General features: G+C 49.2%; 1 protein-coding gene across 1 annotated transcript in view; it reads right to left on the bottom strand.

The window, feature by feature from the left end:
• Positions 1 to 11,918, bottom strand: part of IRAK2 (interleukin 1 receptor associated kinase 2) — a 75,261-nt gene that overhangs the window by 56,962 nt on the left and 6,381 nt on the right. The window contains exon 2 of the mRNA XM_017847451.1: positions 7,541 to 7,723. Within this exon, the coding sequence (XP_017702940.1) occupies positions 7,541 to 7,723 (183 nt within the window). The remainder of the gene's footprint in view (positions 1 to 7,540; positions 7,724 to 11,918) is intronic.

Genomic DNA, 11,918 nt, shown 5'->3' on the forward strand with positions numbered 1-11,918 from the left:
AAATTTCTCTCTTTTGTTCTCTTTCCCTTTATTTCTCAGACCAGCTGACACTTGGGGAAATAGAAAAGAACCCACGTTGAATATTGGGGTGGGGATTTCCCCGATAAGTAGTGAACCTGGAAGGCTAATGGAGGAGACCAAGACATGGATGGCTAAAAGAGGAAAAAGGGGCTGACTCTGGCCAGCAGATTTGCTAGGGCAAGGAATGGGTAGCTGCTTTCTGTTCTAAGCCTTCTGTACTGATCCATTGTATTTCTTCTCTTTTTTTTGAGATGGAGTCTCGCTCTGTCGCCCAGGCTGGGGTGCAGTGGTGCGATCTCAGCTCACTGTGAGCTCCACCTCCCGTGTTCCCACCATTCTCCTGCCTCAGCCTCCCAAGTAGCTGGGACTACAGGCACCCACCACCACGCCTGGCTAATTTTTGTTTGTTTGTTTGTTTGTTTTAGTAGAGGCAGGGTTTCACTGTGTTAGCCAGGATGGTCTCAATCTCCTGACCTCGTGATCCACCTGGCTCAGCCTCCCAAAGTGCTGGGATTACAGGTGTGAGCCACTGTGCCTGGCCCATTCTACAGCTGAGAATATTCAGTGTTTGACAAATTAAATAACTATGGCCTTGGCAACTAAGTCTGAGGAAAATCAAGGAACAGAGACCCACGGAGCCAGCCCTCTACCCATTCAGACCAGGCAGCCTCCGCAGTTCACAATTTCAAGAGACTATGCATGGATATGGCCCCCAGTGAGCCCCAATCGTACCGCTCAGTTCAAGCAGGGCCTTCAAAAGGCTACAGTCACATCCAGGAACATCCCATGGAGAGGTAAGTCCCTCAGGAAGCCACTTCATGTCCAGGACTTTTGGTATGTGGGGTTTTCAAGTACTGTTTTCTTCAAATTTATTGTTAACACCCTTTAAGAGGTGGTGGGCATCCAGCCAGGCGTGGTGGCTCACGGCTATAATCCCAGCACTTTGGGAGGTCGAGGTGGGCAAATCACCTGAGGTCGGGAGTTCGAGACTAGCCTGCCCAACATGGAGAAACCCCATCTCTACTAAAAATACAAAACTAGCTGGGCATGATGGCACATGCCTGTAATCCCAGCTACTCAGGAGGCTGAGGCAGGAAAATCACCTGAATCCAGGAGACAGAGGTTGCACTTAGCCGAGATCGTGCCACTGCCCTCCAGCCTGGGTAATAAGAGTGCAATTCCATCTCAAAAAAAAAAAAAAAAAAAAATTAGGCCAGGCATGGTGGAGCTTGCTTGTAACCCCAGCTACTTGGGAGGCTGAGGCAAGAGAATCTCTTGAACCTGGGAGGTGGAGGTTGCAGTGAGCTGAGATCGCACCATTGCACTCCAGCCTGGGCAACAGAGAAAGACTCCGTCTGAAATAAATAAATAAATAAATAAATAAATAAATAAAATAAAATAAAGTGGTGGGCAGAGGTCAGATTCTCAAACTGCCAGCGATAATGAGCAAGTTCATAACCAATCCTAAGCAAGTGAGTGCAAAAGCATGTTTAACTGATGTTAAACATTAAACAATTAGGGAAGGGAAGAGACTCTGACCAGGTAGAATAAGAAATTTAAAATGCTTCTCTATATTCACCTCCAAAAAGTGACAAGGATTTACAGCACTTTTTTTCCTAATAAAAAAAAAAATGATACAGAAAGGGGAAGTGCCTTGCCTGCGAATTCAAACCAATAGTAAAACATGACCAGACGCCCATAACAGAAGAACAGCAGGGGTTTTGTGGATATGGAAACCAGCCTTAATCTCTCCTCCTCGGGCAATTTTGATCAGCAGGGCTAGAAGAAAGACGAGGTCTGGGGAACAAGAAAGGAGGGTAGAGGCAGTGAGAACAGGAGAGCACAGACCTTTAGTAAAGTTTTAAGCAGAACAGAGATCAACGGGCAAGAGCATCACTAGTGTTTCCTGGACGCCCAAGCACTGCACTCAGAGGCAACTGATGCAGCTGAAGTCCTCCATGGAAGCTAAGCAGGGTGGCCGGGCGCAGTAGCGCACACCTGTAATCCTAGCACTTTGGGTGGCTGAGGCAGGCAGATCACCTGAGGTCAGGAGTTCAAGACCAGCCTGGCCAACATGGTGAAACCCCATCTCTACTAAAAATACAAAAATTAGCTGAGCATGGTGGCAGGCGCCTGTAATCACAGCTACTCAGGAGGCTGAAGCAGGAGAATCGCTTGAACCCGGGAGGCAGAGGTTGCAGTGAGCTGAGATCACACCACTACACTCCAGCCTGGGCAACAGAGCGGGACTCTATCTCAGAAAAAAGAAGCTAAGCAGGATGGCTCTGGATCCAGGCTGCCGGGGTGTGACCTTCACCCATTGGCCATTCTTGGCCAGGTTCCTTGGGTGGAGAAGGAGCTCCTTTGAGCAGACCCTTGGGGGCTGCCAGCACCTCAAAAGTGCTCAGTGTTCCCCTAAAAAGGCATCACACTCAGATGAGAGTATCTCTGGAAATTTCACACTTTATTGTTTTTTGGCCTCACATTGCTAAGAATCTGTGTGAGATTAGTCAACAGGTTTTGACATCAATGGTGAGTGTCCAACAAGAGACTGTGTCTCAAAGCCCTGGTGCTTCTCTGCTTTCAGGCATCGGGACTCCCCTGCAACCTCTCAGCCTGAGTTGCGGGAGCAATATCGGGGTCTGGTGCCAGCCCCACCCCATCATCCCCCTCTCCAACGTGGACTTAGCTGGAACTCCCACCCCTGCTCCTGACTGCACTTGAGCTGGATGACAAGGGGGTCAAGAGGTCTGGGGCCCAGGGAAAGGAAGGGACTTGTCCAGAGCCACACAATCAAGGCTGAGCCTGAACTGAAACTCAGGCCTGCCGCCCACCACTGCACTGTGAAACCACCTGGCCTCTCTGGTGGGCCAGAATGAGGATCTGGCCTTCAGGGTGTCAACCTAAATAACAAACAAGGAGAGGCTCTCTACAAGAAAATGATGCAGCTGGGCGCAGTGGCTCATACCTGTAATCCCAGCAGTTTGGGAGGCCGAGGCCAGCGGATCACCTCAGGTCAGGAGTTCGATTCCAGCCTGGCCAATATGGTGAAACCTCGTCTCTACTAAAAATACAAAAATTAGCCAGGTGTGGTGGCAGGAGCCTGTAGTCCCAGCTACTCGGGAGGCTGAGGGAAGAGAATCGCTTGAACTCAGGAGGCAGAGGTTGCAGCGAGCCAAGATCGCACCACTGCCCTCCAGCCTGGGTGACAGAGCAAGACTCCATTTCAAAAAAAAAAAAAAAAAGAAGAAAAAGAAAAAAAAGAAAATGATACTTACTCAGGAATAGGGCATCGGAATGAGAGTACACATGCCATAGTAAACTAAGGGTGTATCCAGGGAGGTTTTTCAAAGGAAAAGTGAAGAGCATTACGTAACTATTTTGAGATAACTATCCTTGAATAGCAAGAGTGATTACAGTCTCCAGGGTCGGACAGGCATTTGCTGGGCAGATGTCCTCGCAGGGGTATTTTTTGTGTGTGGTTATGATGGTATTTATGCAAGGTTGTGGTTTTTGTAGAGTCTTCCGTGACAATTACTGTTGTCGGGCCTTTATGCATGACAGTTCTCCCTTCATGGCCTTCCCTAGTTCTATTTGTCAGGGTTATTTATTTTTGAAATGGAGTCTCGCTCTGTCACCCAGGCTGGAGGGCAGTGGTGCGATCTTGGCTCACTGCAACCTCTGCCTCCCAGGTTCAAGCAATTCTCCTGCCTCAGCCTCTTGAGTAGCTGGGATTACAGGCACCCAGCTAATTTTTTTGTATTTTTAGTAGAAACAGGGTTTCACCATGTTGGTCTGGCTGGTTTCAAACTCCTAACCTCAAGTGATCCACCCATCTCGGCCTCCCAAAGTGTTGGGATTACAGGCATGAGCCACCACGTGCAGCCAAGGGTTATTTTATTATTTTTTTTTTAAATACAAAATCACTCCATGTCGATTCTGACAACTTTCGCAGGAGGAATGTAAGGAACGGCAGCGGCTCAGGAGCACCAGGCAGGAGGGGTTTCAGGTGGGTTCCAGGAGTGGGGAGGCTGTGGCCTGGGCAGCTGACCCTCTCCACTCTGAGGAGGAAGGTGGGCTTAGGGAGGTGGCCAGCAGGGGTGGAGACAGAAGTCCAGGGGATAGGGAGGACCGTGACTCAAGAGGAGCCACCACTATGCTGCTGGGGCACACAGTGGAGTCAGGGTCCGGCCTGTGCAGAAGCAGGCCCAGCCATGGTCCTGTGCTGGAACATCACTCCCATTGGGAGCCAGATCACCCCATTCCCTACCTCAGACAGGACAGCCTGGAAAGTCGCTTGGCAGCTGAAGGGAGGAGATGCTCTCGCTGCCCCACTGGCCTCCCTGTGCCTGGTGTGCTCTGCTCCATGATGCCCCCAAAAGCCCAGCCTGGGCTGTAGCTCTAGATCTCTCCACCTGCAGGTCCACCACACCATCCTCTGCTCTCCTGGTTTACCTCAGAGGGTGGTGCTCTCTAGGCCCCCACCCTCAGGCCCTTGCTTCCAGTCCCTTTTCCTGGAAGCTCTCAGTGATTCCAGAAGACCTGAGGGACAGGCAGGTGCTGAATCTGGTCTGCTGGTCCAGCCAGGTGGTTCCCAGCTCAGGAACCCTGACAGGACAGCTCCTCCTCGGGTGTCTGGGGCTCCCACCACTGGCTCCTCAGGGCCCTTGCACATGCTGGCCTCTCTCTCCTGGGCTCTTACCAATGCGTTACATGGCTGTCTTCTTCCTATTCCTCCAGGTTCATATCCTCGCACTGGCCTTCCTTCACACCCTGTCCTAGGATGCTCCCCTATCTGGTCACTGTATCCACCTGCCCATTTCTTTACTTGTTTTCCTGTGTATTAACTGTCTCCTCACAAGAGTGCCCTCGTGAGGGCAGAGGACCTGTCGCTTTGCCTGTGCTGTATTCCAGAACCTAGGACAGCACCAGGCAGGTGCTCAGTTAAGTACCTGCAGAAGAGTGGCTCCCAGCCCTACACTGAGGGGGTCTCTTTGGCGATGTGAGGAGGGGTAGGGGTAACCAGAACCCCCATTCCCACTGCCTTCTGCTGAGTACCAGCTGAACATCAGGCACTTGACATTCTGCTCTTCACCTTCACAGCCACCCTTCAGGGTAGGGAGGTATTACCAGCTAAATATGTCCCCACCACACATGATCCTGTTTTCTGAGGAGCGTAATTTGTTAATACCAAATATCAATCAACACTTAGAATGCAAAAATCTTCAACCCAGACATTCCAATACTATAACAGAAAGCCATCCCATGGCTACACTTACATGTGTGCAAAACAGGCTCTATACATCTAGGACAGTACATCATGACACTATACAGAACAGAAAAATGGCTGGACATGGTGGCTCACACCTGTAATCCCAGCACTTTGGGAGGCCAAGGTGGGCAGATCACCTGAGGTTGGGAGTTCAAGACAAGCGTGGCCAACATAATGAAACCCTGTCTCTACTAAAAATACAAAAAGTTGACGGGGCGCGGTGGCTCACACCTATAATCCCAGCACTTTGGGAGGCCAAGGCAGGTGGATCATTTGAGGTCAGGAGTTTCAGACCAGCTTGGCCAACATAGTGAAACCTTATCTCTACTAAAAATACAAAAATTAGCCAGGCATGGTAGTGGGTCCCAGCTACTCGGGAAGCTGAGGCAGGAGACTCACCTGTACCTGGGAGGCAGAGGCTTCAGTGAGTCAAGATCTCATCACTGCACTCTAGCCTGGGCAACAGAGCAAGACTCCATATCAAAAAAAACAAAAAAAAAGAAAATTAGCTGGGTGTGGTAGCGGGCACCTGTAATCCCAGCTACTTGGGAGGCTGAGGCAGGAGAACTTCTTGAACATGGGAGGTAGAGGTTGTGGTGAGCTGAGATTGTGCCACTGCTCTCCAGCTTGGGCGACAGAGCGAAACTTCATCGCAAAAAAAAAAGAAAAAAAAAAAGAACCAAAAAATGCTAGAAGGAACATAAACATATCTCAATAGGGGCAAGCTAAACAAATCACAGAACATCTGTCAAAAGAATACAATGTAGCTATTAGAAAGACTGTGTCGGCCAGGCGCAGTGGCTCATGCCTGTAATCCCGGCACTTTGGGAGGCTGAGGCAGGCGGATCACGAGGTCAGGAGATCGAGATCATCCTGGCTAACACGGTGAAACCCTGTCTCTACTAAAATACAAAAAATTAGCCGGGCGTGGTGGTGGGCGCCTGTAGTCCCAGCTACTCAGGAGGCTGAGGCAGGAGAATGGCGTGAACCCGGGAGGAGGAGTTTGCAATGAGCCGAGATTGCGCCACCGCACTCCAGCCTGGGTGACAGAGCGAGACTCCGAGACTCCGTCTCAAAAAAAAAAAAAGAAAAAGAAAGAATGTGTCAATATGAAACAGTCCCCAAGGTCTATTGCTAGGTGGAAAAAAAATCGTAACAGTACATGATGTGCTATCTGTATCAAAAGGGGGTTGCAGGCAGGGTAATGTGGCTCATGCCTACAATCCCAGCACGTTGGGAGGCCAAAGCAGGAGCATCACTTGAGACCAGGAGTTCAAGACCAGCCTCGATCTCTATAAAAAAATGAAAAATTAGTCAGACATGGTGGCATGTGCCTATAGTCCGAAGTACTCAGTAAGTTGAGGCAGGAGGATCACTTGAGCCCAGGATATCAAGGCTGCAGTGAGCTTTGATCACACTACTGCTCTCCAGCCTGGGCAACAGAGCAAGACCCTGTCTCAAAAAAAAAAGCTTTTTAGAAAGGGATCGCAGATGCATAATATCCTTGCCCATGCAGAGAAAATTTCTAGTAAGACAAGCCAGAAATTTTTGCCAAAGTCATTACTTCTTGGGATGTAAAGTGGGGAAAGGATGACAATATGAATCATTTTACTGAATGCTTTTGAATTTTGTTATAGCTATTGGGGTTTTAAAATTAATTAATGTATTTATTTTTGGAACAGATAGCCCAAATTTAAAAGGTACAAAAGAATTTACAGTAAAGTCTCCCTCCAACACTGTGTTCTCTGGCTGCCCAGTTCCTCTCCCCACAGGTAACCACTGTTACCAGTTTCTTTTTTTTTCTTTTGGAGACCAAGTCTCACTCTGTCACCCAGGCTGGAGTGCAGTGGTGCAATCCTGGCTCACTGCAACCTCCACCTCCCAGGTTCAAGCGATTCTCCTGCCTCAGCCTCCCGAGTAGCTGGGATTACAGGCGCAGGCCAGCAAGCCCAGCTAATTTTGTATTTTTAGTAGAGACAGGTTTTCACCATGTTAGCCAGGCCAGTCTCGAATCCTGACCTCAGGTGATCCACCCGCCTTGGCCTCTCAAAGTGCTGGGATTACAGGCGTGAGCCACCACGCCTGGCCTGTTACCAGTTTCTTATGTGCATGATAAACTCACTCATTAAATTAGTTTTTTAATTAAAAGAGGAAAAAAGTATTAAGGCCAGAGAGTGCAACTCACATGGACGGAAACTGCTCAGGGGCATGATAGGCCCCACCCAAGGAGGGCCCTCAGTTACTCACAGTTCAGGATGATCTGGGCAGCCCGGTAGAGCTCCAGGTGGCACAGGAGGTCCACGAGTTGCTGGACGGTGGCCTGCCGCATGCCCCACCACCACAGCAGCTCCCGCGTGATGCTCACACCCTGCACCCGCTCCATGGACTTGATCTTCCGCAGCTGGGTCAGGTCTGTGATCACGTAGGAGGCTAGAAGGGAGGGAGAGGACTCTGCTTAGAGTCAGAGAGGCAGTCCCTCCAGGAGAGGTCCCCACGCTAGCCACTAGGTGGGCTTTTCCAGGACATCCTCCCCAACCACCCCGTCCACACTGGAAACACCACCATTAGCTGAGGTCCACAGGTGGCCCAAGTTACAACGCTGACTCTGCTGGACACCCATGGAGTCCAGTACACAAGACTTAAGAGAAAGAGCACGGGACAGGAGGGTCGAAGCTACTGCTATACCTGGGGCAGTCACTGCGCCCATGGGAGCCTCAGTGGGTACCAGCTCTACTAGCTGCCTCCTCTTCTATAATGGAAGGTCCATGTAGGCAGGAAGCTCTACCTGTTTGGTTCATGGTTACTTCCCCAGAACTGAGAATAGGGCCTGGCTCAGAGTGGAGGCGGGGCCAGGATGAGGGTGAGTCAGGTTAGGCACCTAGGGAAGGAAAATGCAGGAGGCACTCATCTTCAGGTGGCACTGCAGGACCCTGAGTGTCAGCGCCTCCTTCCATTTTGCTCCGGGCATCTCATTCCTCTCAGCTAAGTCCCAGTCCTGGTCAGGGGAACTCAACAAGTGTATGAGGCTGGGTGCAGCAGCTCCACCTGCAGTTCCAAACTTTAGGAGGCCAAGGAGGGATTGCTGGAGCTCAGGAGTTCAAAACCAGTCTGGGCAACACAGCAAGACCTGTCTCTACAAAAAATAAACAAAGCAGCCAGGCATGGTGGCATGAATCTGTAGTCCTAGCTACTCAGGAGGCTGAGATGGGAGGATCACTTGAACCCAGGAGTTGGAGGCTGCAGCAAGCCATGATGATGTCACTGCACTCCAGCCTGGGCAACAGAGGGAGACCTTGTCTCCAAAAACAACAACAAAAAGATATGCTAAGTGAATGATTGAATGAAAACACACACACATACCACATTGTCTTCAGAGGACTGTTATAAGGATCGAGAGAGCCATGGATAAAAAAATACTTTGCCTATTCTGAAGTATGGGACAAAACTTGCAGGGAACTACCACTGGTAACAATAAAAATAATGTATTATTTCTTTTGGTGTTTTACCATAAAATTGATGGTTGTTCACCAAAAAAAAAAAAAAAAAAAAAAAAACATGGACAATACGGGGGAGAAGTTACACAGCACCTCACCACCCTCCTAAGGCCACTAGGGTACTCCTCCTTTCCAAAAATCACCCCCTCTACATAGATGTGTCTTTGGATATAGTTGTTGCCACACTGCAGGTAAGATTTTGTATCTTTTCTTAAGAGATGGGGTCTCACTATGTTGACCAGGCTGGTCTTGCACTCCTCGCCTCAAGCAATCTTCCCACCTCAGCCTCTTAAAGTGCTGGGATTGCAGGTGTGAGCCACCGTGCCTCGCCTGAGATTCTGCATCCTGGTCTTATTTATTAACATTATGCCACAGGGACCAGGCACAGTGGCTCATGCCTGTAATCCTAGCACTTTGGGAGGCCGAGGCGGGTGGATCACCTGAGGTCAGGAGTTCAATACCGGCCTGGCCAACATGGTAAAACCCCCGTCTCTACTAAAAATACAAAAATTACCCAGGCTTGGTGACACATGCCTGTAATCCCAGCTACTCGGGAAACTGAGACAGGAGAATCACTTGAACCCAGGAGGTGGAGGTTGCAGTGAGCTGAGATCGTGCCGCTGCACTCCAGCCTGGGTGACAGAGTGAGACTCTTTCTCAAAAATATAAAAAATAAATAAGAATTAAAAATTATTATTATTTTTTTTGAGACAGGGCATCACTCTGTTGCCCAGGTGGCATGAGTGCAGTGGTGCAAACATGGACCACCACAGCCTTGGCCTCCCAGGCTCAAGCAATTGTCCCACCTCAGCCTCCCCAGCAGCTGGGACTATAGACACACCACCATGCCTGGCTAATTTTTTTTTTTTTTTTTTTGATACAGGCATGAGCCACTGCACCTGGCCCATTAATGGATTTTTATGACCAGTATTCCACTGAGTTTACTGAAGTGAGAAAGGCATTTTTTAAAACTAGGAATAATCAGCCAGGTGCAGTGACTCATGCCTGTAATCCCAGCACTTTGGGAGGCTGAGATGGGCGGATCACCTAAGTTCAAGAGTTCGAGACCAGCCTGGCCAACATGGTGAACTCCCATCTCCGCTAAACATACAAAAAATTAGCCAAGTGTGGTGGTGCCCACTTGTAGTCCCAGCTACTCGGGAGGCTGAGGCAGGAGAATCACTTGAACCCGGGAGGCAGAAGTTGCAGTGAGCCGAGATAGCGCCACCGCACTCCAGCTGGGGTGACAGAGCGAGACTCCATCTCAAAAAAGTAAAGCAAAACAAACAAAAAGAAAATATAAACATAGGTGGGCCGAGTAGAAGAAAGAAAGACAAGAGATAAAGTCCAGGACCACATAACAAAGACCCTCAAGCGAATGCTCAGCTTTGGAGTTTGGACTTGATCCTAAGAGTTACAAGGGACCATAGAAGATTTCAGAGCCAGTGAGTGCTGCGATCAGATTGCACAATCCCCTACCCTTTGAACAAAATGGGCTGGTGACAGCCTCCTGCACACAGAAAGCCTCCAGGAGAAGTGCCCTGTTAGGATGGAAAGTTCCTAAATTGCTATATTAGTCACTGGAAACCCCAAGTCAGATTCCTAGTCAGTGGGAAGTGATGTCAGCTGGGTCAGGGGCTGCTTCTAGCAATACAGAGAAGAGAACGGATGGAAAAGGAAGGACCATCTCCCCGCACGAAGCATTGAGCATCCACACACACTCCCATCTTGGGAGGCAGCATGACGTAATGAGAAAACAGAAGCCCAGGGCCACCCCTGGTGGGTGGTGGCAGCAGGAACTCAGCCACAGCCTGACTCTCCGTGGGCTGAACTTTCCTTACTCGTGATAGTGATACAAGAGAAACAGGAATTAAACTCTAAGGTGCCTTCCAGCTTAGACATTTTTGTTCCATGACAGTGCCATATCTTAAGGTGCTGACCAATCAGCATTTAACCAGACCCTTTATTTATTTTATTTAGTTTTTTCCAGACAGAGTCTTGCTCTGTTGCCCAGGCTGGAGTGCAGTAGCATGATCTCAGTTTACTGCAGCCTATGCCTCCCAGGTTCAAGCAATTCTCCTGCCTCAGCCTCCCAAGTAGCTGGGGCTACAGGGCATGTGCCACCACTCTCGGCTAATTTTTTGGTATTTTTAGTAGAGATGGGGTTTCACCATCTTGGCCAGGCTGGTCTCAAACTCCTGAGCTCAAGTGATCCGCCCTCCTTAGCCTCCCAAAGTGCTGGGATCACAGGCATGAGCCACCATATCCAGTCTCAACCAGACCCTTTAGAGTCAGGATGTGATAGAGATCTTGAGGGGATGAGTCACTACCAAGGCCTGCTAAGTCCGAAGTCTTTTTCTCAACATGGACCGGTAATACCTGGTCATAGTAGAACTTTTGAGAAATAAGAAAATGAAAGTCCCCATGACCATCCCACTTGGAGGACTCAAGGACACCACCAGTTGTATTTTGGTGTCTAATCTTCCAGACTTTTTCTACAGATACGAAAACATGTGTTAAAGTCAGCAGGACAGTAGTGGTGGTTCAGAGGCCAGATATTGGGATTCGGGGCCTGGGTTCAAATCCTGTCTCTGTTGCTTACTTGCTGTGTGTTTGGGGAAGGTGTTCATCTCTCTCTGAGCCTCACTTTCCCCATCTGTCAAACAAGGATAATAGCAGCACCTGCCTCAGAGACTGTTGCAAGGATTAGACGAGTTACATGTACAGAAGCACTCAGAACAGTGCTTGACACAAAATAAACATGATATAAGTATTAGCTATAAGTGTTAAACTATCTATACTCTATGAAAACCTGTTCTGTGGCCAGATGCGGTGGCTCACGCCTGTAATCTCAGCACTTTGGGAGGCTGAGGCAAGCAGATCACTTGAGGCCAGGAGTTTGAGACTAGCCTGGCCGACATAACAAAAGCCCGTCTCTACATTTTTTTTTTTTTTTTTTCTTGAGACAGAGTCTCGTTCTGTTGCCCAGGCTGGAGTGCAGTGGCACAATCTTGGCTCACCACAACCTCCGCCTCCCAGGTTTAAGTGATTCTCCTGCCTCAGCCTTCTGAGCAGCTGGGATTACAGACGAGCACCATCCTGCCTAATTTCTTTTTTTTTTTTTTTTTTGA

This window comes from Rhinopithecus bieti, unplaced genomic scaffold (assembly GCF_001698545.2).
Source record: "Rhinopithecus bieti isolate Rb0 unplaced genomic scaffold, ASM169854v2 scaffold_29378, whole genome shotgun sequence".
Classification (NCBI taxonomy): Eukaryota; Metazoa; Chordata; class Mammalia; order Primates; family Cercopithecidae; genus Rhinopithecus; species Rhinopithecus bieti.